Below are 18,528 nucleotides of genomic sequence, written 5' to 3'. Positions count from 1 at the left end.
TGCATCCAACATATTCTAAAAGCTTTGGTGCTCTATTCCACAAGAAATGAAATGTGGCATTGTGTGGCTGCATGAAACATAGTACTCCGAAACATTTTCAGCTTTCAATCATTTTGGCAATAGAAGGCAACCAAGGATGATCCAAAAATAAGCACTGATGCTAAAATGTCTTGGAAACTTACTATGCACTAACTCTTGGATGTAAAGATTGTAATGCGGGTAGTACAATCTCAGGCTTGACCATCTGTAAAGCTCAAAAAACAAAAGAACAAAAATTATGAATGTGATGCAAATGAGGTGTTTAACTGTGCCAAGCTCATGACTGGGACAATGCTGTAATGTTTTGGAGATTTTTCTGTGATTCACATGATATAACAATGCATTTATTGTTTAAAAATAAAACAAGTGAATTTTCTTTGATTGTGGTAATGGTTTTCTGTTTTGTCCCTTTCAGCAACAACAACCTTTCAAATTTGGACCAGTGGTTTATTTTTTACTCACAACATTAATTTTCTGGATACTACCCTATACAAATTGAAATGTGTGATATTTAGCCCCAACTCTTGATTTACTAAGTGCAGTATTCCCTAAGTGACACAAATGTTCAATTGGAACAGTATATTCCTGTCCAATTCAAAAGCACTGCATTGCTGTATTATTTGCTTCACATTGTATTGGATTCAGATTTGGATTAATTTTGGTATTGTTTAAATTTGGGTCAATTTGTTACTTTTTTATAATTTGGTCCAATCGTATATATTTATATTTATTCTCCCTTCTGTTAACTTTCACAGGTATTCAGGACCCAACACTGGGAACATGCACATTATTGCAGATTTGTATGCAGAGGTGATTGGCATTCTTGCACAATCAAAGTAAGTAGAATAATCAAATGGCTGTAAATTTCTATGATTCTATGTAATTTTTTTGCATTTTTAGGCATTGTCCAGTTATTAATCTTGTACTCTGTCCAGGACAACTCTGATAAATGGAAGAATAAGCCACCAGACTCTGATTTAGGCTATAAATATGCCACAGGTTTATTAAAATTAACAGATAAGCAGTAACAAGAGACAACATGACAGCCTGCAGTTCTTTCAGAACCTTTAACTCAAGCTCCCTCCTCGGTACAAACATAACGCACGATGGGTTTGTTTGCTATCTCGGTTGATTGCACTAAATCTGGATTGCTGTCCGTATTGTAACTCCTGTACAAGTAGATGTGTAATGACCCGTGCAATCCCATGTTATCACCTCCACATGAGCTGTGTAGAATAATGGAAGAAGATCTGATGAGCTGGTAGCTTGTTGCTTGGGATATCCCTTTCGTATCCTTCCAAGAAGAAAATAAGGATGCAAGAAAAACAAAATGTGTTCTCCATAGCTGACCTTTTACCAAATTAACTCCATGCTTTCCTGAACTTTATCCATATGCAGACTGCATTCCATTTATCTATGATACTAAGCATTTTACCTTAAATTTGATTAATTTCAGGACATGTCAAGCAACCTCTGTTAAGTGGCTCTTACTTGCTTTGCAATCAAAATACATTGTAATGAAACAATGCCTTTGAAGTAACATTTTGCATAACAGATTGAGACGAATATCCCCTCTAATGTGTAGAAACAAGTTAGCAGTAACCAAATTTGAAGTTACTAGTCGTATCATCAATAGATAATAAATATATACAGATTATCTTATGACTTGACAGAACTACCATTTATCACAGAAATTTCTCTTGAAATTTGAGTCCGTGCACACAACCCAACAGTGATTTTATCTGAGGTAATTTTGGAGTGCTGTGAGCATAGTTTAATATGGTTTTTAATCACCCATGAAGTTGCATCCAAGTGTGTTTGTAGATTACAGGAAACAATGATGAGCAGAACTAGTACTGGTTACATATGGCAAATAAAATTGAATTGAATTGAAAATCCTTATTTGCAGAGTGGCCAGACTAAATCTCTAGATCGTGTGATTTGAAGTATCTTGAGTATACTTTCCCAGTTTCTTTATTTCTTTTTTCTCGGTATACTGAAGTAATTCATTTCCAATGGGTAGACTTAGATTGAATTGTAAAGATTTGTAGCGCATAAATTCTTTAATTTTTTTAGGTTTCAGGCAGTAAGAAAGAAGTTTATGACTGAACTGAAGGAACTACGTCAGAAAGAACAAAGCCCTCATGTAGTGCAAAGCATCATCAGTCTAATTATGGGAATGAAGTTCTTCCGGGTCAAAATGTATCCTGTGGAGGATTTTGAAGCTTCATTTCAGTTTATGCAGGTAAAGTGGACATTTTTATTTTAAACCTTTTAACATGTATTTACTCGTGCATAAACCTCTAATTGACTTTTAACATTGAGGTATGAGGTAAAGTTCAAGAGTATCTACATACAGTAATCCCTCCCCAACTGCAGGGGATACGTCCCTGATAACCCCCGTGGTTAGTAAAACCGCGGTTGACAAATACAGTATAAATGTTCAAATAACACAATAAAAAAGAATATAAAAGCAATAAAATCATGTTGTTCACCTTGATCCTAAATTAAAAACCGCGTATATGCAAAATTCACTGCTGCGGTTGGCAAAAGTTGTTGCAGAGAGGAAACCATGTATACTTGAAATCCGCATATGGCAAAAACGGGGGGTGGGGCGGGATTCCTATATTTCCAAGTCACACGTCATTTGGGAAGAAATTCTAGTTTTTTTTTAAAGCTAGCTACTTATCAAATGAAGAGAAAGAGGAGTGGTGTGGTTGCTGTAACATACATACATATGGAAAATGAGGAAATTGTTATGGACAAATAATTCTTCCCATTCTTGCAAATGCAGAGGAGGTTTTTTTCATTCATTCACAGGATGTGAGCATCATTGGCAAAGCCAGCATTTATTGCCCATACCTAATTGCCCATGAGAAGGTGGTGGTGAGTCGCCTTCTATGAACTGCTGCAGTCCTTGTGGTGAAGGTACTCCCACAGTGACTTTGTTGTAGCGGTTTGGTACAACTGAGTGGCTCCAGAGGGCATTTAAGATTCAACCACATTACTGTGGATCTGCAGTCAGACTGGGTAAGGATGGCAGATTTCCTTCTCTAACGGACATTAGTGAACCAGATGGGTTTTTACAACTGCCATGGTGGGATTTGAACTCCTTAGTCCAGCCTTCTGGATTACTAGTCTAGTAACATAACCACTATGCTACCATTCTCACAGGTATAAAGTATAAGCTGGGGTTGCCCTTCAGTGAGTGAAGCAAAATTGGTGGCTCATTGACCCTGGGTCTGGGCTTGCTCATCTTCTTGCATCCAGCTCAAGAGCAGCATTGACAGAGGACTAGAAAGAGGTTGCCTGCCACACTTTGGCCAGAAAATATTGCATGATACAGGGGGATCAAACAAATTTTAAATGAAAGGGAGCTAAATAAAAGCAGGATAAAGTAGGCAATACACTGAGAACCCAAAAAAATGGCCATCAAAGAAAAAAAAGGAAGCCAGTGAAAGATTTAAATTTTAAGTGCATTGGGACGTTTTACTGCAATAAAGGCGCTATATAAATAAAAGTTGTTGTTGAAAAGGAAGAGAGAGGTTAGTTTTCCATAGTGGTTTTCTTTTCATATTGAAGAAGTTTTAAAAAAAAAATAAGATCCTTATAGTCAACTTAGCATAAACTTCAATTTACTTATTATAATAATGGTGTGTACTCACTTGTGTCCAAGATAGTGGATCATCACCCAGGCCACTTCCAGTGGTGCTGATTGCTGGACATGCAGTAAAGCCTGGTTCAAGAGAGAGTACCTTTTTGTTTCTCCTTTCCACTACAGGGAGGTACTTTCCCTATGCACTGTCTCCCTATGGCAGTGTGCTGTGATTGGGAACTCAGTGGAGTGCTCATCACATCACCTTTAGCCTGTTTATGTTTTTATAAAAGCTAAAAATGTCCTCCTCTATGGAATCTTTTTGAATATATAAACTTAATTTATGGTTTGTCACCATAACTAAAATTTGTATCTTTGTAAATGTAAAGATGTTGGGCCGGATGTTCTGATCCCTAAGGGTGGGTGCGCACTGTGTACCCACACTTAGGGACATCGGAAATGCCGGTTTCAGGCATGCGCTGGAAACCGGCATTTACGATCTGTCAAGAAAGCTCTTGACAGATCCTCCGGCTGCCCGGGAGCAGGGCGGAGAGTTCCGCTTTTTGGAGACCCTCCGCCCGCAGAAAACACTTAAAATTCTTGCGCCTGGAAAAGCAGATGTAAGGCCTGCTTTTACCAGGATAAGAGTTGAAAAAAGTAAAAAAAAAAGAATTTTTTCCCACTGATTTATCATTTAAAAATACTTTAAAAAAGGTAAGTTTATTTTTAGCCCCGTTAAAATCTTTAATTCTTTTTCAAAAATTTAAATTTTTGTTTAAAATAGTTAATTTATGTAAGTTCAAGTCATTTTAAAAATGTGATTTAAAAAAAAATTTACTTGAAGTTTTACTATGTTTTGGGGGTGATCGCCATTCATATAATTGACAGGTCTTCCTGTCAAATGTATGGCCTTCTCTGATTTTGCTCCCCATGGCCCACGTGATCCCAGGGACGCTGCGAACTACCTGCGCCTCTGGAATATGTGGGCCCTGCACACCGGCAGTTTGGAGAGGCCCAGCAGCAGATCTGGAAAAATCTGCGACTCCCGGCAGCCCTCAGGTAAGGGCGCAGATTTTTCCAGATCACAGCCCTCTGCCCGCGGGACACCTGCGGTCGGAATATCTGGGCCGTTAATTGTTCGAATAATCTGACCAAATAAAAACAATTGCGTTTATTTCCAACACAAGATTTCTGATTGGTCCCCTTGAAGGACAAGACACACCCAGCAGTTTCTCTGGAATATGTAATTAGATCCTGCCTGCCTAAGTAATCAATTACTTTGCAAAGTGTAATTCGAGCCATTCTGACTACCAGACAGAACAGACCTCCCATAGAACAGGCAGGGCTCACCCTCGCAGGTTAAGACCTTCCCCACCCCCAAACAAGTTCCAGCCTCTGCCTCCCCCCCTGCCCAGCAAGTTCCTAACCTTCCTCCCACCCCCAAAGTTTCTGACCTTATCCCTCCCCAACAAGACCCTGACCCCCCCCATCCGATCGAGTTCTTGACCTGCCCCGCCCAAGTTCCTGACCACCCTCCAAATTTCTGACCTCCTCCAAGTTCCTGACTTTCTCCCCCTCCCCCCAAGTTTCTGACTTCCCCCCCGGCCCCCACCAAGTTCCTGACCTAACCCCCCCCACCCGAGTTCCTGACCTTATTCCCCCTGCTCAAGTTCTCACCCCAACCCCGGTTCCTGACCTTCTCCCACAACAAGTTCCTGACTCCCCCCATAGATGGGGTACTGTTAGTGGGTTATGGGTTGTTAACAGGTTTATTGGGTATGAAATAAATAGTGACAGTTTCATGACTTTCAGATTTCGTACAGTCCAATGATGCTCCATGCCATACACGCACTGAGCTTTCAGAGAAATCAATCAGGTCTAGGGGGAGGAGAGGGAGAACGTGGTGCGGGTGTAAAGAGGGTGAGGTTGGAAGAACGTGATCCGTCTTATCACCTGGATCACATTCTCGCTCTCATTTCGCACCTCCCCGCCACCCCATTAGACCTGGATCACATTCTTCCCCCATCCCCAGTGTGCTCTCTGTGCTCTTTACCCCCCTGAGTTCCTGACATTTTCTCCCCCCCACCCCCAATTCCCTCTTCCCACTTCGATCCTCTCTCACTTTGATCCTCTCTGTCCCCCCGCCTCTCTCTCTCTCTTTCTTTCTTTCTCCCCTCTTCCCCCCCGCAATTCCCTTTCCCCCCCCCCCAATCGCCTCTCCCCGCTCTGATCACCTCTCTCTTTCTCCCCCCTCCAATCCCCTCCTCTCGCTTCCCCCTTCGATTCCCTCTTTCTCTCCCCTTTCGACCCTCTTCTCCCCCCGACCACCAATGGATCCAGTGACCTTACAAAGCTGAGAAAAGCGTGGCCGCAACCATTGGATACAGCGCTTGCACGGCTCTGGGATATTACGCGCATGTGCAAAAGGCTGCAAAAGTGTTCGTGCAGATAATCACTCCGAATAAAAACCTCTTGTTAAATCTCTGTCTTTGTTGAAAGTGTGGAGGAGGAGGCGATTTATTAATTGAGTCCTTTTACAGTATTCTTTACTTCATTCTATTGGGATTTGACTTCTTTTTGAATGATTTACAAAGCTTTCCACAAACACCTTTCATGTAGATTTTTGTAAGGACTGCTTATGTTTCTGGTTTATTATTTACTGGACCTTGGCCAGTGTAAATCTTTTAATCTGTCCTAAATGGTTATTCTAGATTATTTTTTCTACAGCATGCTTTGAAGTATGTACTCTTGTTAAATATGTAAAGAACAAATTGTGGGAAAGTCTGGGGTACATTTAAAACAATCTAAAACTGGAATGCTATTTCCATATATGGGGAGGTTCTAGCACCCTTTTCATGCTTCTGGATAGGATACAAGAAAGAATTTGTTGCCTATTAGATGGTTCTCTCACCTTTGGCCATCTATATCTTTCTTGTCTGTCTACCTATCCATCTGTCTACCTACCTACCCACCCACCCCCAAGATGCATACAACTTACAGGAAACTTTGGTTTATCTGGAGGTTGTATGCCCGGAAACCTCGATCTAACGGCAGAAATCAGCAGCTGTTTTGGTTAGGTTTTTTTTCTTCTAGCATTTTTTTTTTTTTTTTTTAACAGTCAGGCTCTGGAAAGCGTCTCTGTAGCTTAGCAACAGCTTCAGAGACGCTTCCAAGCTACAGGCCGAGTGTTTACAAGCTGTTGCTAAGCAACAGTGTTTGTTGTCAGATACGGAGATGAAAACCTCCTATCCTTCAACATTAGCGCTGGTCTATCCGGAAGTTTTGATAGACCGGCAGCAGCTCGGTCCCATCTGTGCCGGATATCAGAACTTTTCCTGTATCAGGATCACAACTTACTTGTCTCTTTTATTGATACTGGTATGATCTTCTGAACATTTCTCTTTAGCTCCTCCTAAGGTCCAATTACAGCATCACATGCACTCTTCTTGCTGCCTGCATCCACATTGTGATAAAATGAAAATGAATTATTTCCCAGGACCTTAAAACAATGGAACTCCTTTCCTCCCTCTCTTTCTGTTACACAAACTACTAGCTATTACTTTTTGATTTTCTGTCGTGCACGTTTCAAACTTGGTGGCATTTGCACCTAGGGCATTTGCTCTTCACATAGGCTTTTTATTGGAAAAACCAAATGACCAATATAAATGTCAATGAAATTCTGTTTTATCATACTATTCAAAGTCCTGTAACAAAATGAGAAGAGAAAAGAAAGAAGTTGAATTTATATAATGCCTTTTGCGTCCTCAGGACATCCTAAAATGCTTCACAGCCAACAGATTGTAGTCACTGTTACATAGAAGATAGGAAACATAGAAGGTAGGAGCAGGAGTAGGCCATTCGGCCCCTCAAGCCTGCTCTGCCATTCAATGAGATCATGGCTGATCATCCAAACTCAGTACCCAGTCCCTGCTTTCTCCCCATACCCCTTGATCCCTTTAGCCTTAAGAAATATATCCAACTCCTTCTTGAATATATTTAATGAATTGGCCTCTACTGCCTTCTGTGGTAGAGAATTTCACAGGTTCACCACTCTCTGGGTGAAGAAATTCCTCCTCATTTCTGTCCTAAATGGCTTACCCCTTATCCTTAGACTGTGACCACTGGTTCTGGACTCCCCAACCATCGGGAACATCCTTCCTGCATCTAGTCTGTCCAGTCCTGTCAGAATTTTATAAGCTTCAATGAGATCCCCTCTCATTCTTCTAAACTCCAGCGAGTATAAGCCCATTCGACCCAATCTCTCCTCATACGTCATTCCTGCCATCCCGGGTATCAGCCTGGTGAATCTTCGCTGAACTCCTTCCATGGCATGACCAAAACTGCACACAATACTCAAGATGTGGTCTCATCAAGGCCCTGTACAACTGCAGCAAGACATCCTTGTTCCTGTACTCAAACCCTCTCGCTACGAAGGCCAACATACCATTTGCCTTCTTAACCGCCTGCTGCACCTGCATGCTTACCTTCAGCGACTGGTGCACAAGGACACCCAGGTCTCGTTGCACTTCCCCTTCTCCCAATCTATTGCCATTCAGATAATAATCTGCCTTCCTGTTTTTGCCACCAAAGTGGATAACCTCACATTTATCCATGTTATATTGCATCTGCCATGCTTCTGCCCAATTACCCAACCTGTCCAAATCATCCTGGAGTTTCTCGGCATCCTCCTCACAGCACACACGCCCACCCAGCTTTGTGTCATCTGCAAATTTGGAGATATTACATCTAATTCCCTTGTCTAGATCATTAATATATATTGTGAATAGCTGGGGTCCAAGGACCGATCCCTGCGGTACCCCACTAGTCACTGCCTGCCACTCGGAAAAAGACCCATTTATTCCAACTCTTTGCTTTCTGTCTGCCAACCAGTTCTCTATCCAAGTCAATACCTTGTCCCCAATCCCATGTGCCTTAACTTTACACGCTAATCTCTTATGCGGGACCTTATCGAAAGCCTTCTGAAAGTCCAAATACACCACATTCACTGGTTCTCCCTTATCTATTTTACCAGTTACATCCTCAAAAACTTCCAGTAGATTAGTCAAGCACGATTTACCTTTTGTAAATCCATGTTGACTTTGTCCGATCCCGTCACTGCTTTCCAAGTGCTCTGCTATTACATCTTTTATAATGGACTCTAGCATTTTCCCCACTACCGATGTCAGGCTTACCAGTCTGTAATTCCCCGTTTTCTCTCGACCACCTTTTTTGAATAGTGGGGTAACATTAGCTACCCTCCAATCCATGGGTACTGTTCCAGATTCTATCGAATGTTGGAAGATGATCAGCAATGCATCTACTATTTCTAGGGCCACTTCCTTAAGTACCCTAGGATGTAGATTATCAGGTCCTGGGGATTTATTGGCCTTCAATCCCGTCAATTTCCCTAACACCATTTCCCTACAAATACTGATTTCTTTCATCAGACCCTATGTTCCCCGACACCTCTGGGAGGTTATTTGTGTCCTCCTTTGTGAAGACAGAACCAAAATATGTATTTAATTGGTAAGCCATTTCTTTGTTCCCCATTATAAATTCCCCTGATTCTGACTGCAAGGGACCTACGCTTGACGTCACCAACTTTTTTCTCTTCACATATCTATAAAAGCTTTTACAGTCTGTTTTTATGTTCCCTGCAAGCTTACTCTCGTATTCTATTTTCCCCTTCTTAATTAATCCCTTTGTCCTCCTTTGTTGAATCCTAAACTGCTCCCAATCCTCAGGTTTACTGCTTTTTCTGGCCAATTTATATGTCCTCTCCTTGGATCTTATGCTATCCCTAATTTCCCTTGTTAGCCACGGTTGAGTCACCTTTTTTGTTTTATTTTTATGCCAAACTGGGATGAACAAATTCTGTAGTTCATCCATGCGGTCTTTGAATGTTTGCCATTGCCTATCCACCGTCAACCCTTTGAGTGACATTCCCCAATCAATCCTGCCCAACTCGCGCCTCAGACCATTGTAGATTCCTTTATTTAAATTCAGGACCCTAGTCTCTGAGTCAACTACTTCATTCTCCATCTTAATGAAGAATTCTATCATATTATGATTGCTCCGACCCAAGGGGCCTCGTAAACAAGATTGCTAATTAATCCTTTCTCGTTATATAATACCCAGTCTAAGATGGGCTGGTATCTGGTTGGGTCCTCGACATATTGGTCCAGGAAACCATCCCGTAAACACTTCAGGAATTCCTCCTCCACAGTATTGTTACTAATTTGGTTGGCCCAATCTATATGTAGATTAAAGTCACCCATGATGACTGCTGTGCCCTTATTGCACGCTTCTCTAATTTCCCTTTTAATGCCAGTTAATTCCCTTTTAATTCCCTGTTGTTATGTAGGCAAACGCAGCAGCCAATTTGTGCACAGCAAGATGCCACAAATAGCAATGAGATAAATAACCCGTTTTTGTGGTGTTAGTTGAATAGTGTTCTTTAAATAGTGCCGTAGGATCTTTTAAGTCTACCTAAACAGGTAGATGGGGCCTCGGTTTAATATCTCATCTGAAAGATAGCATCTCTGACAATGTGGCAGTGCGAGCAGCCTAACTTATGTGTTCAAGTCCCACAGTGGGGATTGAACCTATAATTTCTGACTCATGTTGCTACTGACCCAAACTGGCACTTAATAAGTGCTTGTCCTAAGGAAGAGGTCATATTGTAATTTCGTGTTTGGCAAGCTGATTGGGACTGAAAGAGGAAAATCTGTGGGTATGTTAAGTCCTAAAGGTTAGCATATTTTTGACAAGTCATAAGATGAATTTGTTCTAGCTATTTAAGTATTTTATTAGTATTTGTTGTCTGCATTTATGTAATTTATTGAAATTTATATGATGTAATTTATTTAATTATTGCTATTTTATGACATTGGTGCAAATTTTTGTTCTCATTCTTTATTAACCATGCAGCAGATTTTTTCCTGATAGGTCTTTTTTTTAACAGTTAATAAAAGCATAAACTGCACACAATGGAATGTACAGAGCAGCTAATTCATCAGGATCCTATCTCCCTCTCATTGAATTAGTAAATAAAAATCCTGTGTCAGGATATATAAATTAATTTGAAAAAATTAAAAATATACGCTACTACTTGTAGAATAAGCACTAAGTTTATGGGGGAATAACTCACTAGGTAATGTTAGACATAGTCATAGGCTCAAGATATATGATGTTTTATAAGCTCTGCTTCCAAGCTGTGCACTTTATACCACATTAAGTTTCTTTATAATAGGGGATTGGGTATTATATTAAGTTAATATACTGCCTTGTCAGCTCAGGGATCTGGTTTTTAAGTTCAGCTCAGAGTGCTAGGATTTATGCGTTTTTTGTCCTACACTCTTTGAACTTGATGGTATTTGCACTGCAGGTTTTCATGAGCACAAAACTGGCCACAGCTCAGTGGAAAAAAAAGACAGCATTGAGATGTTCCAAAGTGGAAAACTCTCCCATTTCCCAGTACAAAAATTCAAGTTATAAGTTTGAAGGAGCATTTTAAAAAAGACTTTACAATGTTGAAATTTCTGCCATTTTTGTAATTGATTTTTGTATTTTGTTCGCTCTCTGATGAATGCATTATTGGGATCTTATTATTGACATTATGATCAAAAGTGTCAGGACTGAATTAGGTAGCAGGACTTGGAAGAAGAAGGACTAGGGAAAAGAGGAAATGTCAGGAGGGTGAGACTGTCGGATTGGGATAATGGCTGAGGCAGCAACAAAGTGTTTTTGTGTAATTATATTATTGATGGATTAGGTAGGCGAACAGCACCTGCAACTGCCATCTTGTGGGTAGCCAAAAACAGCAAATTATACTGCATGAAATACCAGTAGAAAAGTATTAAAAGAAAGAAAGACTTGCATCTTTCATGACCTCAGGATGGCTCAAAGCGTTTTATAGTCAAATAAGTACTTTTGAAATGTAGTCACTGTTGTAATGTGAGAAATAAAGGAATAAACTACTGTTGGGGTAGTATGGGGCTTGTGAAATCTCCTACCTGGAATCTGTGTAAATGAACACAAAGAATTGAGCATTCCTAGGAAGCAAGACTGTGAAAATGCTGGAAACACTCAGCAGGTCAGGCAGCATCTGTGGAGAGAGACACAGAGTACAGGCGCGGATTTTGCGATTAAAAATAATAGCCAGGCTATCAGCGCTCACATTATTAAAGAGTAAATCCGACGGCAACTTCCAGCGATCACACTTGTGCAGTTGAACAGCAACTTCCTGATTTCTGCGTTTAAGTTGCCCTGCTCCTCCTTAAGCTTTGCTATAATGGTATCTCGCCGAGAGACTCGGCATTCACATATATAGAAGGACGTGAAGTTGCGGTACTTTCGTGATAGATACCCACTAAGCTTGTCAGAAAAAGTTAGGGTTTGTCCATTCTAGTGTAAGTGGATTGTAAACGGCATGACAAGTCTTAATTACTTCCAAACAACCTCTCTCTCACTGAAAATGAACTAGTGTTAACTAATTTACGAGTGTGGAATCTCATACCATCAGATTTTAATTATTGTTGGAGATTTAAAAAAAAAATCATTTTCTTAACGTTTTTCTTTCTGTCTCTTATCTTTTCTATTAATCCCATCTTTCTTTCCCTCTTATTTCGCTTTCTGTACATGATTTGGTATTAAATTTAATATTCTAACTTACACTTCCTGGTTTAGACTCTGGGCTAGATTTTCGTGGAGCCGTCAGGCGGGGTTTCAGGCATGTGGGGGGGGGGGGGCAGGGGGGAATCCCGAATTGGGGGTCCCGACACCATCCCGCCCAAAACCCCGCCCCACATTAGTTTCAGGGGCGGTGGGGACCCGCCGAAACCAGGCGGGAAGGGATTAGTGCCAATTAACTGCCTGTTAACAGGTATTTAACAGGCAGTTTTTAGCCTAATCCCTATTTTGAGGGGTTTCGTGTGGCTTTCCCGACGGCTCCAAACCACGCCAGGTTAGAGCAGGCGGGCCGTCGGGTTGAAGGACTTGGAGGGGTCGCGATGTCGGTGCTCAGGTGAGTGATGGGTGCATGAGTGCAAAGGTAAGTGTTTGGTGTGTCTAAAGTGTGTAAAGAACTTTTACCTACCTGTACTTACCTTAACAGCCTTTCTTCCTCTAGGCGTCGGGAGTCCATCACTCAGGCAGAACTTAAAGCTGACTGGCTGTGATCTGTCAAAAGTGACAACCTTCAGCTTTGAGTGCCGGTGAGAGTTCTAACTGAGTCTGTGCAGAAGGACTCATGATAGAACTCGGTGTCAGTGTTTCACAGCTTCAAACAGCTGTGAAACACTGATATTTCATCTGTCAAAAACTCTTGATGAAATTGCAGTCTGTGACGCCACCTGTTGCCGGGTTGCCCTTAATTGGCCTGCTGAGCCCGCTGGGTGGGCTCAACAAGGTCAATCAAGGGAAAATCGCGCGGATTGGCCGGACATCGAAGTAGGCGGGTCAAAAACCCGAAAGGGGAAGTCCCGACAGGTTCGGGAAAATCTACCCGTGTGTCTCATTAACCATTCTTCAATCTGATTGGTTAAGAAGATACACAGTTGCTTACCCTGTTCACACAGGTCCCAGATCCCCTGAAGAGGCCCTTGTGCTGAAATGGAATTCTAATCACCATAAGTTCCAATGTAAAAGCCCATAGAAAGGATGTGGGTAAGTGTAACTGTAATGTGTTCGCCGCTGACTGCAAAATCCGGGCCATAATTTTAGGTCAATTACCTTTCATCAGAACTGGAGATCTACAGGAAAAATAGATTTTCTCTCTCTTGTCTGTTAACATCAACACGTCTGTGTGTACTTAATGCTATTGCACCTTTTTTACTCTATTATAGGCAGAATTTTCTTCCGTTGACTATGAATTGGAGAGGGGCAAAGAGAACAATTATTTTAGTCATTACAATGCTGATAAATTTTTTGACTTTTAAGCATTGCGATGAAGTGAGGTAAAGGCCTTTAGCAACAAGATTTGTCTTTTTATAAAAACAACAAAAAAACTACTGTAGCCAAAATATCACAGGCAGCTTCATTTGCAAAGTGGGGGATATATTAAAAATAATTTATCAATTACAATTTTGTCAGCAATTGAGAAATATAATTATTGTAGTTCTAATTGAAGCTGAATTTAAGTGAAGATTTTTTAATGTAAATCATTGAAAATGACTGTTATTGCATCAGATTACAGTATATTACAAATTTAGCATTTTAATGGCTGATGTAGGTATATATTTAAGTGAAATAATACAATAATAGCTAATCAGTTATACAAAAGAAAATCAAGCAGGCAGCATTTAGTGCCCATTTATACCAGAGAAAATTTAGTGAACAGTGGAGCTCTGTTACATTGATCACCATTTGTAGTTTTTTTTTTAATTCATGGGATGTGGGCATCACTGGCAAGGCCAGCGTTTATTGCTTATCCATAATTGCCCTCAAGAAGGTGGTGGTGAGCCGCTTTCTTGAACCGCTGCAGTCCGTGTGGTGAAGGTACTCCCACAGTGCTGTTAGGGAGGGAATTCCAAGATTTTGACCCAGCGACAATGAAGGAACGACCATATACTTCCAAGTCAGGGAACTTGGAGATGGTGGTGTTCCCATGCGCCTGCTGCCCTTGTCCTTCTAGGTGGTACAGATCGCGGGTTTGGGAAGTGCTACCGAAGAAGCCTTGGCGAGTTGCTGCAGTGCATCTTGTAGATGGTGCACACTGTAGCCACAGTACGCCGGTGGTGGAGGGAGTGATTGTTTAAGTTGGTAGATGGGGTGCCAATCACACCGGCTACTTTGTCCTGGATGGTGTCGAGCTTCTTGAGTGTTGTTGGAGCTGCACTCATCCAGGCAAGTGGAGAGTATTCCATCACACTCCTTACTTGTGCCTTGTAGATGGTGGAAAGGCTTTGGGGAGTCAGGAGGTGAGACACTCGTCGCAGAATACTTAGCCTCCGACCTGCTCTTGTTGCCACAGTATTTATGTGGCTGGTCCAGTTAAGTTGTAGTGATCAATTGCTTATAATTATCAAAAGCTGCTTTCCGAAACCACAACCAATTTGATGTTATGTTATTGCAACCATTTATAGTGATCAGTGCAGTTGGGTTGTAGTGATCTCTGTGGCAGTTCCCCATTGTTGGAAGACAATTGTCACAGTGGGTTTTTGAAACAACAACAGAAAGTCCTGGAAAGATGCAGATTAATCAGTATCTTAACAAGAAAAGGTAGTTTAATATTTTTGATATAAGCCTTCCAATGAAGCCTTCATTAAAATGGTTATACTTGAAATGTTAACTTGTCTTTTCTCTTTACAGATGCTGACTGACTCACTCCATAATTTTCTGATTTTGTTACAGATGTCCAACATTTACAGTTTCTTTTCTTTTCATTTGGTCAGTTGTAATATTCTTATTTCACACAATCCAGTATAATGTTAGGAACATTGGGAGCTTGTTAAGAATGGCTTAGGGTTTATTGCCCTTTGCATGTTGAGGATTTGTTATGGTCTTTTTTGACAGGTGTGTGGATGTCATTGTGGTTCAGCTGATCCCTGTGACCCACTCACTCTTATGATTAAAAAAATGCCAAGGATTGCTGTCTGCTGCAGGTCCACAGGCAGTGCAGAGATCCAGATGTACTGTGGTTGGTTCTGTTCCTTTTCCTCTATTAGCAGTAACAATGAGGTGCTAGTTCTTGCCTTGCATAGATACTTCTGCTGGAGACTCAGTAGCTTTTCTTCCCATTGAGCAGATAAAGCGTGGGAGCTAATTTCTGGATTGTTTACAGCCTCTTAATCTGCAATTGACTCCTAGTGTACCAAGTGGATGGCTATATTCCAGGATTGGATGGATGTAAGCTTTTTACAGTCTTGAGGAAAGTTCTAGGACTGACTCTGTACTTTTTTCCCCACAGAGGAATCACAATTAGGCCCAGCCTGGCGGATGCTCTGGTAGTGATTATATTCAAGCTAGATTCCTCAGGAAAGCTATGCTCAAACTTCTGTTCTTAACGGTGCATTTCATAAATTGCTGTCTTCTGATGTACTGATCAGTCAATTATATTGATCATTTGGGAAACTGGCAAAGTTGATCATTATAACAGGATTCCACTGTAGTAGAATACAGTAGAACTATGAAATGCTTTTTACTTTTTTTCTGCAACAAGCTCATCTTGTGCTCTCCCAGTCCCAATTTTTGAAGATATTTGCTTTCCCCCTTCAGGTTCCCACCTCATCACACACCATCCTGTGATTTAGTTGCCAAGCGACATGTTCACACCACTCTGTCAATGTTCTTCTGTGACCAGCCAGTAGGAGATGCACAAGAACAGTATGAATTGACTCATCCTACAATTTTCATTCTCTCCATTAAGGGAAAATGCCTCCCTGTCACTTAGTGCCTCCCTTAGACTGTCTGGTTAAGTTTGGGATTCACCACATGGGTAGCCACATGCTTGTGGTCTTGTGCCTACGCACAGAATGTTGGTATACTGCTGGGTTGTGCCAAGAGACATCCACTGCTTCAAAATCCAAACAACCCCATAATTTTCAAAGCATTCATTAAATAAAGTTTACCAAGATCATTGCACAATCAGTCATTCTGATAATCCCACAGCTGATCTGGACCTGCAGCGATCAATGACATTTAAATTGAATTCAAAAGGCAATAAAATAATATTTGGCCCTTTTGTAGCTCATTGTGTAAAAAAGATCCTAACATTGGCCCAGAAATTCAGGTCGGGAGCTTCCCGCGGGTGTAAGCCCCCGACCTGCACTTACCTTGCGCGCCGGCAGTTGAGCTGTAGGGCCCCGTGGAATTCCGATCCGGGGCCTGGCCCAGCTGCTGGCGCGCAGTGCTTGCGTATCCCAGGGGCGCAGTTAGTTCGATGCGTCCCCTGGGATCACGTGGGCCATGGGCAGCCAATCGGAGCAGGCAATGCTCCATTCATAAGTATTGACAGGAAGACCTGTCAAGACTTATAAATACTACGGCCTCAAAATAGCCTCAAAATAGCAGTAAACCTTCAAATAATTTTTTTTTAAATCACACTTTTTAAATAAACTATAAATTACATTAAATAACTATTTTAAACAATAATTTAAATTTTTGAAAAAAATAATTTTATATTCTAACGGGGCTAAAAATAAACTTACCTTGCTTTAAAGTATTTAAAAATAATAAACCTGTGGAAAAAATGTTTTAATTTTAATTAATTGACCACTTACCTTGTAAAAAGCAGGCCTTATGCCTGCTTTTTACATTTCTAAATTCTAAAGACTTACCCTCCCGGAGAAACCTGTGTTTAAAAAAAAAAAAAAAGTTCAAAGCGCACGCGCAGACTCCCCCGCGCACGCGTTCGACCTCTGAACCCCTGCTTTCAGAGGAACGGAAGTGCCAGTTTCCCGCGCATGCGCAGTGCATGCAGGAAACCGGCACTTCCATCGGGCCCACGCATGAGTACCCAGCGCGTACTCACCCATGGAGACCCGAATTTCTGGGCCATTAATGTTTTCAATGCAAGAAAAAGACAACTGACTCAAAATTGCAAAGAAAAAGAGTAGTTGTTTGAAGGTTGCTGTGTAATGTTAAGTGTTATAGTGACTTGGAAATGTCTCACTTTATGGTGCAAAAATGGTAGATATGTACAGTCCACCAATTTTCATACTTGTAGGGTAATATTACAATGAGGAGTCCTATCTTAATCAAACTGTGATCTCTTTTTACAAATACAGGGTATAACTGATGTCAGATACATACAACTCCTTTGGACAATACAACATCTTTACATTTTTGCCTTCCTGCACAATATTATATAATCTAAAATTAATCTCAAAACATTTAATTGAATTTCTAATCTTTAATCTTTTTTTCCCACTTACACCAAGATGAAACAGTACAATGTACTATATGGATTTCTTTGTCTAATTTTATTTGGCTTGTGTGGTGAGGATACAAAAAGGTATTTTTCCACAGTGGTTCCTCCTTTTATGCCTCCTCAGCTTTGTTAATGGTGATTTATTCATTGATTTCCTGATGGCTCATTAAATTTATCCAATGAGTTGCTGAGCTATAGAGACTTGACAAAGTCCCAAGTTTGATATGAGGCGAGGACAGGATGGAGATCAGTTGTGATGCTCCTACAGTTTTAGTTTTTTGATGTTTCCAAGGCTAACACATGAATATGGTACTTCGTGGGAAGCAGTGGTTTGCCTGCACCCATGGAACCACACCCCAGCAAGGAATGTTTTAGGGAGATGAGAAATTGTAGAAAACAAAATGTGATGTTTTTATATACTTTCTGTATAATTTAAAGGGTATTATTCTGGAACGACAGAGAAATGTATGTGTGACTCATGTCAGTCAGAAAGGTTGTGGAATTATTTAATTTAAATAGGCACCGCTACTGATGACGTCATCAGAGTGCGCAGCGCCCCGCTACCGCCCCGATCGCGAAATTTGGTAGCACCCCCTGCTTTAACGCCGGTCGCAATTTGCGACCGGTTCAGGGGGGCCTACCTGCGGCGGTAGAGGTGCGGGGCAGCCATTTTTTTTGCTGGCCGCCTGCCAGCACCTCTTCGCGCCGCCGTCCCCGGCCTCCTGAGCCCCCCACCCCGCGTTGTGCCGGCTGTGTCCCAAGAGCCCAGCACTTCTCCTCGGTGCCGGGCTCTTTTGCCGGCACTCGCGATCGCCGATCGCGCTGCAGCAGGCTCCTCCCCTTTAAGAAGGGGAGGAAGGCCTGCAGTACCGCAGCGCGCCATGCCGCAGTGTGTGGCGCTTGCGGCACGTTGCGCTGCGATTTTCAGTTGCAGCGCCCCAAGAGGGATGCAGGGCGCCTCGAATAGCACTGCGCTTCCGTCTGGGGCGCTGAAACTGAATTTCCGGCGGGCGTTCGCGACTCC

The 18,528-nt window shown here is 41.6% G+C and overlaps 1 protein-coding gene across 9 annotated transcripts in view; it reads left to right on the top strand.

Moving 5' to 3' along the window:
- fryl (furry homolog, like) overlaps positions 1–18,528 on the top strand; it is a 599,764-nt gene that overhangs the window by 327,290 nt on the left and 253,946 nt on the right. For all 9 annotated transcript variants that reach the window (XM_085969926.1, XM_085969925.1, XM_085969924.1 and 6 more), the window contains 2 exons: positions 795–875; positions 2,116–2,284. In XM_085969926.1, coding sequence (XP_085826052.1) covers positions 795–875; positions 2,116–2,284 — 250 coding nt within the window. The remainder of the gene's footprint in view (positions 1–794; positions 876–2,115; positions 2,285–18,528) is intronic.

Source organism: Somniosus microcephalus, chromosome 2, assembly GCF_052327205.1.
Source record: "Somniosus microcephalus isolate GS21.2 chromosome 2, FLI_Smic_1.0, whole genome shotgun sequence".
NCBI lineage: Eukaryota > Metazoa > Chordata > Chondrichthyes > Squaliformes > Somniosidae > Somniosus > Somniosus microcephalus.
The sequence above is the reverse complement of the archived record's forward strand: the minus strand, read 5'-3'. Positions and strand labels throughout refer to the sequence as shown.